Genomic DNA, 15,298 nt, shown 5'->3' with positions numbered 1-15,298 from the left:
GAAGATTAATTCCAACTGAGCTGACAAAGTTTTTGAGGACAAACTTGCTAACAAATGACTAGCGGATAAAGGACTTTGCAAATCTAAAGCACCGTGAGCATGCCCAAAGATCCACGTGGGGATGCTCTGCAGGAAGGCTGTGTCAGTAATAAACCATATTTTCCAGACAAGGAAAAAAAAAACCAACCCTCCACAAACATGCAGAAGCATCAGCCCAACACTGAACAGTCAATTTTTCTGAATAGCTCCCAGTTCTGAGCACAGGCCTAGCTCTGCCATTTAAGTGACTTGATCTGTAAGAGTGGCATGAGATCCTGGAGAATGATGAGATTGCCAGGGGGTGGAGGGTGGATTGTAAGAAGGACTCTGTTAAAAGGATAAGGATCCCTGACTCTGAGAACTGGAAGGGACCTTGGAGGTCATCCAGTCCAATATTCTGATATTGCAAAGGAGGAAACTGAGGCCCAGAGAGTTAAAATTATTTACTGGGGGAGGGGGTGGAAAATGTGGGTGGGTCCCAGCTAGTTATCAGCAGATCGGGACTTAAAACTAGGTGTTCCAGATTAGAAACCTTCCAGTGATGCCACAATTCCCTTATAATTAAGAAGACCAGAGTACTTAAGCAAGAACAGGATTTTTCAAAAAGAAAAAAATTTAGGACAAACCCTTTGGATAGGTTTGAAATGACTGGGCTGGTATTGATTTTAAGAGGCTTGGAAGATCAGGAATCAGAAGAACCAACATGTTCCAGGAGGGCTGAAATAGTTCTATGAGAGAGCCTAGAGTTGGATCCAGGGACACAGAGGATCTTTGCAATGAGGGCTGCATGGGCATGGATGCCCCAGGTATGGGAGGGAGTGCCCACCCAGCTTCAGAAAGGCTCAGAAAGAAGAAAGGGCAGCTGAGGGTGTCCACAGTACATGTTACAGCTGCTTCATAATTCCTCAAAATCATCTGGTTTTAAAGAACCTATATGTCCTCAAGAATTTCCCTTCTCTCTGTCCATGTTCCCCAAAGTCATCATTGCCCCCCTCAACAGCTCTCCCCTATGACTCTTCCCAACTAGCTCTATGCCATTGAGAAGGGGAGATAGATGAGGGCTGCATCTCACTTCCTTTTCCATTGAAGGGCGGCACCTACTTCCCATAAAGGGCAGGGATTTCTGGCAGGCAATAGGGTGCCAGATTTTAAGGGTACCTTGACCATTAGAATGTGAGTAAAGTCTAGACGGAATACCTTAAAACATTTGACTACAGCAAATAACTTCCCCTACAAACTTCAAGAGTGAAAAATTAAGGTAGAAAATGTTCCATGGGGCTTGTGTTCTTTCTTTAGGACTGTGCTAAGGCCCCTGAGGAGTTAAAGATGGCATCACTCATGCTTTGGTCATGCCCCTGAGCTGGATGACTTGGAAAGAAACAGTCCATGAGTCCCTATAGTGGTAGAGAGACCCAGCGTCCCCAGAGCATGCATGGAATGTGCCCAATCCTGCACAGGAGGGACCTGAAAGGGTCAATGAAGATGTGGCCAGTTGCCTTCCCTGCCTCTCACATCTGGAAATGAAATGTCTCCCTGACCCTTGGGTGATGGCAAGGTAGATAAGGACATTGTGGAGCCCTTGAGGAGCCTGTCAGGTCTTGCCTGGCTTAAACAATCTGATTGAGGGCATCCAGCCCTTTGGGGATCACCGATCGCCCCTCTGTTCAAGCACAACTAAGATGGGGGTGGGGCAGAAGCCTCTCCATAGGCAGGACTGTCTATGACCACACTGTTGGCACACAGTGCCATCTAGTGGCCATCAAGCCAATTCTCGAGGGAGTTGCGTGCCCTGGGGAGGGAGCATTTGTCCCATAGCTGAGAGAGCCCAGAGGCCATTTGGTAGGAATGATATTAGGGACACTTTGCCCCTTACCTTTCTGGAAGGCCAGGAGCTAGCTCCCAGGCACAGATGAGAAAAGGAAGCCCCAGAACTCCCCAGTAACAGAAAAGCCCCTTGGGATCCCTGCTCACAGCCACTGCCTACTCCCAGAGCCAGTAGCTTTCTCTTTCAGCCTTTCTCCTTTTGGTCTTCCTTGACCAAACTTCTCCCTCTACCCACCCCCAGGTCCTCCTTCCACTCGGCTCAGACCATTTAGGGAGCATCTGCCCTGGATAGAAGGTGGTGATTAAAGGAACCTTAAAAGAAATTTAGAAAGAAAATGAAAGTGGATTTATGATGTCGGGTGGGGAGTTTTGCCGCTGGCTGGGAGCAGGGCTGAACAAAGGAGAGGGCAGATCTGATTTATAGGAAGTCATTATTGGAAGAGACGGAGATGCACATAGCCCAGCTGAGGCCTCCCTGCTGTTCTTATCCGTGTCACTGCAGAGGGGTGACCAAGGACAGCGGCACCAGGACCAGGAGCATCCTTGGTACAGGGGATAGTCTCGTTATCTTCACTCGAGCAGCCAGTTCTGTCCTAATGGCTCGTTCCCAAATTCCCCACCTCTTACCCTACCTACCACAGGCAGCTGCATAATTATAGTACCATGAGCTCTAGAGCTGGAAAGGGACCTTAGGGGTCGTCTTCTATCTTCTGGTCCATCCCCTTCATTTTACAGAGGAGGAACTTGAGATCCAGAGAGGTTATACCGCTTGCTCAGGGTTGCTCAGGTAATGAGTCACAAGGTCCTTGGAGGCAGTCTGTCTTCTTGCACACAGGTTTAGGAATTGCCCCCTCTCCAGTTGCATTGACTAAGGAAAAGTGATAAATATATAATGCTTACGTCCCTTTTCCCTCACTGTCACACTGCAGAGAGAAGATGGGTAGGAGTGATGGGTAACATTTATTCTCCTAGGTAGTTGTTTTACCTCCCATGGCTATAATCAAAGGGAATATCCTTACCATATAGACATCTCACCCTCCACCCAGCCTGTAGGATGGGGATGGAGGGGGACACAGACATCGTAGCTCCAGCCAGCCATTTTTCTGCCTTTTATCTTCTTAGCACCTCCACTCTCCCTTCCCCAGTTTTTCCCAGTACCATGAACTTCTTTCATGATCTCTTATAGGCCTTTGTAAGTCCCTAGTATTGAAATTTTTCGAGGTCATTTTTTTTTTCTCTAGGTACCTAGCTTCTTAATCCCAGAAGATCAAATTACCTAGATAGAAGGCTTCTAACTCAGTCAGTCCCAGGGTTCTTGAGGGGGTGGGGTCATGGTCTGGATACTCCCAGATCAATGCTTCCAATACCCTTATACTGTTGAATTCCTTTCGAAGTCTCCTATAGGTCCTGTTCTCTATGGTCAGTCAACGAGCATTTGCTAAGTGCCAGGCATATGCTGGGAATATACAAGCAAAAAGGAAGTCCCTGCAGAGCTTACATTTGAATGGGGAAAGAAAACCCATAAAAAGAAGCTGAAAAGAAGGAAAGGGGCCTGGGAATATCTTTGAGAAGTTGAGAATGTCACATGGGGAGGAATGAGGACAAGGCTGACCTGGGCATCCTATCCAAATGGAGCTTTTGGTAGAAGTCATCTAATAAGAGGGATTCTGGGGTTGAAGATATTTCCAAGGTGGGAATTCCAGGGAGGCAATGATCTTCCTGGATGAAAAGGTTTTTGGGGCATGGTATTGATGTCTGGAGAGCAGCCTGAAATGAGAGAAAAATGAACCCCAGTGTTTGCTGCAATTTCCAGTGCACCTTTGGCATTCCCCTGTAGTCTCTCCTTCTTCCTTTCCAATTCACCCTTCCTATCCAAGGGTTGGGGTTTCAATTCCTAAACTTGTTCCAGACACTCCTCCCTTACACCTCAGTCCTTTATGTTAACAACAACTACGTGCTCTTAGATTGGATTGCATCTGTCTTAGCAGAATCTGAGTATATTAAATACTCTATGTCATCTGGGAAGCAATGGCTCTTAATATTGGAAAGGACCTTAGAGGTTACCTTCTCTACCTCTTACATAGCTGGGGCATGAATTCCTCCCACAACATCCTTGGAAAACCTAGTGACAGTAAACTCACTATCTTACCAAATATTCCCTTTCTTGGTTCGATGCCCTAATGGTCAAAAACTCTTTCCTTATACTGAGTGGAGTCCTTGTCTTCCTGTAATTCCCATCCAGTCAGCTCTGGTTTTACAGACTAGAACAAAGAATGTTAGAGAAAGAACCCTTGACATCATCTTGTCCACAGTGTAGATAGAGTACTGGATGTAGAGTCAGGAAGGTCTGAGTTTGAATCCTGTACCCCACTCAGGGGAAGTCACTTAACACCTCTGTGCCTCATTTTCCTCCTATGTAAAATGATGGATATGGACTCAGCCTCTGAGGCTCCTTTTAGCTCTAAATCTACACTCCTGAAATCCCTTCATTTTATTTTTTAACCGAATTGAAAGCAATTTTAATGTTATTAAGGTTGGGGACCCTAATTTTACAAAGGAGTCAAAGGCCCATAAGTTTCTGAAGTGACTCACTCACAGTCGCACAGCACACAACTGACAGTGGAGCCAAGCCTTTTTGTGTGCCAAGTTCAGAGCTCATTCTATCACATCGTACTGCCTTTCCTTTTAGACCCATACAAATAAGCCTGATCCTTCTCATGTCATTTGGAATAAATCCCTCAGATATTCCACAGGATCATACATTTCCAGTTGGAAGGGACCTTAGAGATCATCTAATCTGATTACCTCATTTTCCAGAAGATAGACATCATTTCACCTCCCCCCTCCACCACCAGGTCTCATCTTCTCAGCTAAATATCCCCTGTTCCTCTCTCCAGTCTCATATGGAACATCTTCAAGAGCTCTCCCCATCCTCACTGCCCTTCTCTCAATAGAATCCATTGTGTTGACATCCTTCTTGCAACGGATCCCACAGAATTGGGCAAAGTATTCCTGATGGGGAATGAACTCCTCCCCCAATGCGATGTGAGGTTGAATAAGCAGCAAACCTCAGATTCCTGAGAAGATCACAATGCTGTTTAGGCTTTGGGCTGATGGCACTAGAAATATAACCGAAGGATGGGTAAGGCAAGGGCATTGGCAGTTACCTGTGCTCCTGCCCCATTATCTCTATAACCATAGTAGCCATGATGCCAAGCCCCACCGCAGCAGGCATGGCCAAGCAGGAGGGGCTTCAGAGCTTATCATCCCAGAAGAGGCTCCTTTTGAAGCTGGAAGGAAGCAGTTTTAGGATGAATACAAAAAGCATTACTTTACACAACAGGCTATGTTGTTTGTTATTCAGTCGTTTCAGTCCTGTCCAACTCTTCATGGCCCCATTTGAGGTTTCCTTGGCAAAGATACCAGAGTGGTTTGCCATCTCCTTCTCCAGATCATTTTACAGATGAGGAAACTGAGGCAAACAGGCCATAGATGTATAGAATTCATTTGTCCAAGAGGATTGACAAAATGATAATGGTATCTTTTTTTTTTTTAATTTAACTTTTAACATTCATTTTCACAAAATTTTGGGTTACAAATTTTCTCCCCTTTTATCCCCTCCTGCCCCAAACACCAAGCATTCTAATTGCCCCTATGACCAATCTGCTCTCTCTTCTATCATCCCTCTCTGCCCTTGTCTCCATCTTCTCTTTTGTCCTGTAGGGCCAGATAGCTTTCTATACCCCTTTACCTGTATTTCTTATTTCTTAGTGGCAAGAACATTACTCGACAGTTGATCCTAACACTTTGAGTTCCAACTTCTTTACCTCCCTCCCTCTCCACCCCTTCCCTTTGGAAGGCAAGCAATTCAATATAGGCCAAATCTGTGTAGTTTTGCAAATGACTTCCATAATAGTTGTGTTGTATAGGACTAACTATATTTCCCTCCATCCTGTCCTGTCCCCCATTACTTCTATTATCTTTTGATCCTATCCCTCCCCATGAGTGTCGACCTCAAATTGCACTCTCCTCCCCATGCCCTCCCTTCTATTATCCCCCCCACCCTGCTTATCCCCTTATCCCCCACTTTCCTGTATTGTGAGATAGGTTTTCATACCAAAATGAGTGTGCATTTTATTCTTTCCTTTAGTGGAATGTGATGAGAGTAGACTTCATGTTTTTCTCTCACCTCCCCTCTTTATCCCTCCACTAATGAGTCTTTTGCTTGCCTCCTTTATGAGAGATAATTTGCCCCATTCAATTTCTCCCTTTCTCCTCCCAATATCTTTCTCTCTCACTGCTTGATTTCATTTTTTTTTTTAAGATATGATCCCATCCTCTTCAATTCACTCTGTGCACTCCGTCTCTATGTATGTGTGCGTGTGTGCATGTGTGTGTGTGTAATCCCACCCACTACCCAGATACTGAAATGTTTCAAGAGTTACAAATATTGTCTTTCCATGTAGGAATGTAAACAGTTCAACTTTAGTAAGTCCCTTATGACTTCTCCTTGCTGTTCACCTTTTCATGCTTCTCTTCATTCTTGTGTTTGGAAGTCAAATTTTCTTTTCAGCTCTGGTCTTTTCATCAAGAATGCTTGAAAATCCTCTATTTCATTGAAAGACCAATTTTTCCCCTGAAGTATTATACTCAGTTTTGCTGGGTAGGTGATTCTTGGTTTTAGTCCTAGTTCCTTTGACTTCTGGAATATCCTATTCCACGCCCTTCGATCCCTTAATGTAGAAGCTGCTAGATCTTGTGTTATCCTGATTGTATTTCCACAATACTTGAATTGTTTCTTTCTAGCTGCTTGCAATATTTTCTCCTTGACCTGGGAACTCTGGAATTTGGCCACAATGTTCCTAGGAGTTTCTCTTTTTGGATCTCTTTCAGGCGGTGTTCTGTGGATTCCTTGAATATTTATTTTGCCCTCTGGTTCTAGAATCTCAGGGCAGTTTTCCTTGATAATTTCATGAAAGATGATGTCTAGGCTCTTCTTTTGATCATGGCTTTCAGGTAGTCCCATAATTTTTAAATTGTCTCTCCTGGATCTATTTTCCAGGTCAGTTGTTTTTCCCATGAGATATTTCACATTATCTTCCATTTTTCCATTCTTCTGGCTTTGTTCTGTGATTTCTTGCTTTCTCATAAAGTCCTTAGCCTCCATCTGTGCCATTCTAATTTTGAAAGAACTATTTTCTTCAGTGAGCTTTTGAATCTCCTTTTCCATTTGGCTAATTCTGCTTTTGAAAGCATTCTTCTCCTCATTGGCTTTTTGAACCTCTTTTGCCAATTGAGTTAGGCTAGTTTTCAAGGTGTTATTTTCTTCAACATTTTTTTGGGTCTCCTTTAGCAGGGAGCTGATTTGCTGTTCATGCTTTGAATTCATGTCTCTCATTTCTCTTCCCAGCTTTTCCTCCACCTCTCTAACTTGATTTTCAAAATTCTTTTTGAACTCTTCCATGGCCTGAGCCCATTGGGTGGGCTGGGACACAGAAGCCTTGATTTCTGTGTCTTTGCCTGATGGTAAGCATTGTTCTTCCTCATCAGAAAGGAAGGGAGGAAATGCCTGTTCACCAAGAAAGTAACCTTCTGTAGTCTTATTTCTTTTCCCTTTTCTGGGCATTTTCCCAGCCAGTGACTTGACCTCTGAATATTTTCCTCACACCCACCTCGCCTCCTGATCCTCCCAGCCAGCGTTTGGGGTCTGAGATTCAAATGCTGCTTCCAGCCTCAGGGCTTTGGGCGGGGGCAGGGCTGCTATTCAGTGTGAGATTAAGTTCAGGTGCTGAGGCTGGGGCAGGGCCACCTCTCAGGCTCAGTTCCCTCAGGGAGTTTATGCACAGACCTTCCACAATGGATCCAGGCTCCTGCCTGCTTGGGGAGCCCCGGTCTGCCGCCGCCCCTCAGCTTCTGTCTCCTGAGGGGGCCCGAGCCATGGGGGCACCCCACTCCCCCCTCGACCCACCAAAGAGACTCTCTCACCGACCCCCGTCACCTGTGGGTGGAGGGACTTGTGCGGCCTCTGGAGATCCCGTCCCTGAAGCCCGCTCGGATCTGTTCCTCTCGGTGCCACAGCCGCGGCAGGGCTGTACTCAGCTCCCAGTCCCGGCACCCAGTCCGCAGCGTGAAGGACCTTTTGCGAGAGGTTTGCAGGTCTCTCTGGAACAGAAATCTCCCTCGCTCCAATGTTCTGTGGCCTCTGGGTGCAGAATTCGCCATGAGTTACTTCTTTGTAGTTGTTCTATGGGTTGTGGATTCGGAGCTATGTATATGTGCGTCTTTCTACTCTGCCATCTTGGCTCTGCCCTCAATAATGGTATCTTTTATGGGAGATCATGACAATTGTCCAATGACTCCTAGAAAACAAGAATGTTTTCTAACACGAAGCTCTAACAAGAGCTGAGAAGAGCCCTAGAACACAGAACATTAAAACTAGAAGGGGTTTTTGAGATCATCTCCAGCAGTTCTTGTCTTTATTTTTTTTAATGTTTTTTAACTGTAATTCAATATCACTGGTTTCCTTTGTAATCCTATATATTTTACTTTATGCATATGAAAAGATAATTCTGAGAAGTGCTCCATAAGCTTCCCCAGACTGCCAGAAGGGATCTGCTAAAAAGGTTAAGAACTTCTAATCTAGTTCCATCTTCACGTTTTATAAATGAAAAAGCCAGTCATTCTCAAAAGTTAGAGATATACCCTGCTCCCCCTCCAATAGTCCAACATTCTTTTAATAACTCCTTATGGATCTGCCAGCCATGCACTTATTAAACCCCAGGAACCTGTGGTTCTTGGTGGGGAGGGGTATAGATAGATGTGAAGGAAGGAAGAAGAAGAAAAGTTCTGGTTAAAGATTTTGGCTGAATAAAGACTTCTTGTCAATGACTAGGCAGAAAGTAAAAGTTTACTGATGTACCTCAGATTGATAGATACTAGCTTGAAGCAAACTCCAATATTAATAACAGCAAACATGGAAATGCATGCTGAGATGACAGAAAAGGGGCCACAGAGACCCAGTTGTTCACTGTGCAGTCTCTACTGCAGTCCAGGCTAATGCAGATGCCTGAGAGGGCAGCACCAGAGATGTGGTGCTCACCTGCTCTGGGCTGGAGTTGTGAACTTGCCAAGGAGGCAGTGTGGGTAACATCTCTGTTATGGTCCTGTTGCCATGGCAATAAATTGTCACTAATTAGTAGTGTGGTTACCATGGCAATTTCTAGTAATTACAGGTTACAAATGGTGCAAGGCTTCAACCCAACCCAATTAGTTAATTAGAAAGATTTAGAAATTTGTCCAAAAGGGAAATAGCCTGCTTCGCAGAAAATGAAGAGAATGTGTCACAGCTTGGGGCCGGAGGCAAAAGGGAAATTGGAAGGTGCCAACACCAGGGGAAATAATGGATTTTCTCGGTGGTTGGTCCCTGGGCAGTACCAGCATTTCATAGGGACATGACCTATAAACTCAGGTTTCACCACTGACATCCGGGCATTGGGTCTCAGCTTAGTGCTATCTCCTCTTGGCCTGGGCAAGGAAGAAGGCCCCTCAGCACCTACCAATTCTGGAGGAGGAGATTAAGCCCTGGCACCAGCACCAGCATCCTTTGCTGTTGGTCTAGAAAAGTAAAGCCTAGAACCTTTGTGTTTGCCATACTCTACACTACAGTCCATGATTAGAAAATTGGTGCTTACCTATTAAAGGCACTCCATGAAAGCACTATGAACTTTTGTGTTGCCTACTCCATCTTTAAAGGTTTAATTAGATTATCAGTGAGAAATCAAAAGGCACAGGGCCTAGAATATTAACGAAGAACCTGTTATGAGAACATTAAGCCCTGCATTCCCAGGTGGTCCTAACACCCTAATCTATGTGGGCAGCACATGTTAATGCTATTTTCAAAGACGAAGTATGTGACTTTTTTCCTCCAGGGATGTCTTCCCAGACATCTGGAACTGGGAGTGTCTCCATCTCAAATTAGCAAAGTGACCTCAGGCAAGTTGTTTCCCCATCTGGAGGGGATGAGTTGTGATCTGTCATTCCACATCAGCAGGTGCCCTGAGCTCTGGTTTATAATGCAATCAGACCCTTGAAAGGTGAACCCAAGACAAAGCATCCCAGGCCTATTCTGGATTGGACTACCCATCTTCTCTTCCCACCTCCCGAATCATGCCTGTGGTGCTCCCCTGAACTGATGGAGACAGGGTTGGGGGAGCACTCCTGGCTTCTGTGCATGTGAACATTTTGCCAAGTCATTTTTTCTATTTCCATAATACATCATTTTTCACATCTGGGACGGTTTAAATTCAACCCTGTATGGAGAAATACATGGATTAAATCAAAAATTCTTAACCTTTTTGGGGGTCATGGATCCTGTGGCAATCTGGTGAAGCCTATGGACCTTTTCTCAGAATAATGTTTTTAAATGAACAAAATAAATAGGATTACAAAGAAACCTAATTATATTGAGTGTTGTTAGGAAAATATTTTTTAAAAGAGTTCATGAGTCCTAACGTTAACACTCTTGGATTAAATTATTTTCCATGTCTTCCTGATTCTATGACTTGCCCAAATTCACCCAATTCTATAGGGCAGAGCAGGACTTGAGATCCACAGGAGTTCTCCCAAAGGACACAGGTTTTCTTCTTCCTTGGGAAGAAGGCATGGAATCATGGAATGTTAAGGCAGGAAGATACTTTTGAGATCCTGTAAACTTTTCTTTACAGGTGAGAAGACAGGCCCAGAGAGGAGAGATTAAATGATTCTGTTTTCATTCTCCAACTCCTTAGGTTTAGGTGTCCCCTGCTCAGCGCTGATTTAGAAGTGTTATGGTGATCAGGGAGAGAAAACACTCATGCATGCATTAATTTCTCCTAATGTCCCTTCTTGAGTTTTTCCCACAGAGACTTGGGGAAAATAACCAGTTAGAGAAAATCTCTTAGCTGGGTCTTTTAAATTCATAGACCTATAGCAGACCTCAGAGAAGATCTCATCCAATCCCCTCATTTTATAAGTGAGGAAACTGAGACCCAGGGAGATTCCAAGGTCACACAGGTAGCAAGAATGAGAAGTAGGATTTGAACCCAGGTCCTCAGACTCTAGAGACACAGCTATTTCCTATGAACCATGCTGCCTTTTCACTGGAGCTTTCAAGAGTCTAGAAACTTCCTTCCATCTCCCTGATTCCGTGATATGGGTGGGTTTCCTAAAGGAATGTTAATATAACTCACTCCCCTTGAGTCAACAGGTGCTCATAAGCATTTATCAATCACCTGACTAATCAAAAGCACTTCTATGTTGTGTGCCAGGCAATGTGCTATGCCCTTCTGGGGGCTCAAAGGGAGTGAGGCTGCTGTGCTAGGCACAGGAGAAAAATACAAAAGAAAAACCATTCTTGCCCTTATGTTCTCCTGGAGGGAAACAGTTGACATATAAAAATATATAATTATATATAATATATACATAGAAATATATAATTATATATGTAACATATATATAATTGTATATACACATATACACATGCATATATAGAAATATGTAATTATATATACACATACACGCACATATATATTGTATATGTAATATGTATGCACACAAAGTGTTTGGGAGGAGTGGGTTCTGGGTGGCAAGAGGTTCTTATTCTGGGGAGCAGAGGTAAAAACAGAAGATGCCCATGTAGGTGTGGCACATCATTTTCGCTTTTTGGAAATAGAGGGATTCTAAGAGACAGAGTGTGAAGAGAGAGCCTTCCCGAGAGGAAGGATCTCATGTGCAAAGTCAAGGAGAGTGGACATGGAGAGCATCAGGCAGTCCTTTTTATGGCAGGAATATGGAATGCATGAGAGGGACTGATGTGAAATCAGTATGGAAAGACAGGTTGGAGCCAGACTGTGAAAGGCCGCAATGCCAACAGCAGAGTTCTGGATTCTTTCCTGGAGATGACAAAAAGACTCTGAGGCTTGTTGAGGAGGGGAGAGGCATAGTCAGAGCTGTTCTGTAGGGATTGCTACTTATTTGACCACTATGTGGAGGAGGCTGGATTAGACAGAGGGCCTAGACCAGAGTCAAGGAGAGTGGTTTCTAGACTACTGCAACGATGACACAGGTCTGAGCTAGGGTGGTAGAAGTTTCCCCAATAACATGTCCTCTCTCCTCTGTTTTACCCAAGTTTGAACATTCTACTCTTTCTTAGGGGGCCGAGGCGTCAGTGTTGGGCCCATCCTCAGCAATAGTGCCTCTGACATTTTCTGTGACAACGAGAATGGACCCAACTTCCTCTTCCACAACCAGGGGGACGGCACCTTCATTGATGTGGCTGCCAGCACCGGTGAGTGCAATCTATTCAGTCCCATATCATCTGGCTATGGTGCCTTTGGCCAACGTTGGCCAATGTCCTCTGTAGCCCAGCTCTTTCTCGGAAACTTCTCAGTTTTCAGTGATTCAGTCAATTCATCGAACATTTATTTTATACCTGTTGTGTGCACGCCACAGTGAAGACACTGAACTTCAGATGAGACAAAGTCCCTGCACTTCTAAAGCTCATGATTGGGCATGCTCCCCAATGCCTTCCTGGAGTTCTATAGGTTCTTCTGGACCCTAGGGAGGTCACCACCTCCCTAGTCACTTCTCCATTAGCTCCTCCCACACACCTTTCAAAATGACCCTCTCATCAAATCCAGCCCTCCATTCCTCTCTTACCCTCTCTCTGCATTTCTGCATGAAGCCTTTCTTGATTCTGGCCAACTTAAGTGCCCTCCTCCTCCCAAACCACCTTGAATTTAACCACTTTATAATTATTTGTATTTATTCTCTACATTTAGTCTTCTATATTTTAGTCCTCATTCACTTATATGTGTACTTGTCTCCCCTATTCAATTGTATTCTCCTCCTAAGCAAGGACTGAGTCATTCTTGGGTTCCTGGGACATGGAAGACACATAAAAAATGCTTATTGACTGATGGATCACCATTCCCACTGCTCCTTCTAAACCTGGTTCACTCAGACAAAACCCCTTCCTGTAGAGTTCCTATGAAGGAAAGTCCAGCATCCTGATGCACAGGTTCACCTCCTTCTTGGAGAGGTCATATAGGAAGGCCTCTGACCTTAAATAATGAAGTTAGAGCAGACACCCTGAGCCAACACCCTAAAGACAGGAAAATCTCCTCTCACAGAACTAGTGCCTTTACTACTCAATTTCTGCTTGAAACTCCTTGACAGAGACCCAGTCTGATTAGGACTCAACTGATACCCTGACCTTTGCCCTCACGCTCCTTTATTCATGGGTCTTGAACAAACTAAAATCAAAGGTGAGCTCCCTGACTCCCATCAGAAGCTTAGCTTTCTCATTGACAATTTCCGTTTTTGATTTCTCTGGCAGCTAATTGTTCTAATCACTAAGAAATCGTAAAACTTTAAAAAACTAAAATAAAAAAAATAAACACCTGAAATCTTGAGAATCTGATAAGGTGCTAAAGACATGGAAGCAGAGGTGAGTAAAGAAGTTGGAACAGGGAGTGGGTATCAGGCAGGGAGGAGAGAGGAGAGGTGTTAGTCCCATAATTGAAAGTCGGAATGATTGTAGGGGTTTAACAAGACATGTCAAGAGGGCATTCATCACCCAAACAGATGCTGCAGTGAAATGCTGCTCTGCCACCTATTATTCCTGTGAAAGGGAACCGTCTCCTTGTCAAGGTGCCTCGTAGATAGGAGAGAAATGGGCCAACACAGAAGGACATAGACATTTGGGGCTGGGACGTTTCAGTGGAAAATTAATGGTATATTAATCCTGGAAGCTGTTGAATTCGACCCCCATTACCTTCCAAATAAACGGCTTTTAGGTTTGGCTCTGCTTTCCTATCTCCCCCAAACCCTGCTTCTTCCCTTCCTGTGAAAGGTATTCGCTGTAGCTTTTCCAGATGTTTGACTGCTCAGACTTTGTTGGGATCTGCTGCTGGATGGTTGGGCTCTATTTCAGTTTTAAACAGGGTTTCATGGAAGAATCAGTTGAGACCAATCAATAATGAAAGTAATAATCCTTTTTATTTGGCACATTCAAGAGAAGGCCTTGTTACTTAACAGGAAACACCTGAGAAGTACACGAAACACTAAGGCAAGAAGGGAAGTGTGTGGAGACTGTCTGCCCCTACTGGGTGTGGGTTGGCTGTTCCAGGCTAGGACAGTCTCACCAGTCCCCTGTGCAGAGGCTGGAACCAACCCCTCCCAAGTGGGGTTGTTAAGGCCAGGGAAGAGATACAGGCAGGGATGTTGTCTGGTAGCCTTGGGCATGATGGTCTACTCAGAATAGAAGAAGGGAGGGAGGGAAACTACTTGGTATGACTACATCAAACCCTTGTTGAGACTCCAGAATCCATCCTCACTCCATTCATCAGGGCACCTTCCTGATGAGGATAATGAAGGTGCTTTATAGAGAAACACAGGGGACCTACTCTGGCAAACCTGATTGCCTTTTCCTCTTTGATGTTACCAATCAAGTTTCTAGAATGGAAACTGAAATAGGAAATCCTATGGGGAAATTCCAGAAAAGGGCAGAACAGGAGGAAAGGGGGTATACCCAGGACATAAATTGGTAAATAGAGCACAGTGATTTTTCTAGACTACAACAGACCCCAGTCATGCTACAGATGGTCCAGAGGGAATACTGATTTCCTGACCTTTCATGTAGAGGGCTGATCCTAGTGTGGGGTGGCCAACCCCAGCCTAGGTGATGACAATTTTAACACCCTTCCCTAGCTCACTTTACCTGCCCTGTGTGCTTCCTTAGAGATCTCCAATTGAGTTTCAAGGCCTCACCGTGAATGGGATAAAGAAAATGGCCTGTTGCTTTCAGGATTCACCAGATTCATCTAATTTCTGCCCCAGGACCCTTTAGCTATGACTTCCAGACCCCAAGGTCCCATTTTCCTTTTCCTATTCCACCCTCTCTTTGTCCCAAAGCACCTTAAATCCCAAGGGGTGGGATAACAACTACTGTAACCTCAGAAAAGTCTGGAAGGTATCGGGTTTAGAGGCTAGCAGTTCTGAGCTCTACCAGAGCCTTTAGGAAATATGTGCTTGTCATGGACTTGCCAAGAGACCTGGCCCTTCCTGCTAGGCAAGCTCCCCCTCAGTCAGCTAGGACAAGCTGGCCCTTGGCCTAATCATGTGAATTCCTATCCGTCAGGAGATGCAGGTTCAGATCCAGGCTAGGCTACCTCCTAGGCATATGACATTAGCCAATCAATCAGCAAATGTTTATTAAGCACCTACCATGTGCCAGGCACTGTTAGGCACCGGAGATACAAAGGCCAAACTTGTCTCTACACCTTAGCTCTCTTAGCTGTGAAATGCTGGAGCTGGAGCACATAATCACGAAGAGCCCTTCTAATCCAAAAAGAAAGATGGGTCTGATGATCTATATTGTAAAACACAGTAAATAAAA

General features: G+C 44.6%; 1 protein-coding gene across 5 annotated transcripts in view; it reads left to right on the top strand.

Moving 5' to 3' along the window:
* CRTAC1 (cartilage acidic protein 1) overlaps positions 1 to 15,298 on the top strand; it is a 206,258-nt gene that overhangs the window by 141,664 nt on the left and 49,296 nt on the right. For all 5 annotated transcript variants that reach the window (XM_072626815.1, XM_072626784.1, XM_072626813.1 and 2 more), the window contains exon 6: positions 12,053 to 12,187. In XM_072626815.1, coding sequence (XP_072482916.1) covers positions 12,053 to 12,187 — 135 coding nt within the window. The remainder of the gene's footprint in view (positions 1 to 12,052; positions 12,188 to 15,298) is intronic.

Source organism: Notamacropus eugenii, chromosome 1 (genome assembly GCF_028372415.1).
Source record: "Notamacropus eugenii isolate mMacEug1 chromosome 1, mMacEug1.pri_v2, whole genome shotgun sequence".
Classification (NCBI taxonomy): Eukaryota; Metazoa; Chordata; class Mammalia; order Diprotodontia; family Macropodidae; genus Notamacropus; species Notamacropus eugenii.
Note: the sequence above shows the minus strand (reverse complement) of the source record. Positions and strands in the feature narration are given on the sequence as shown.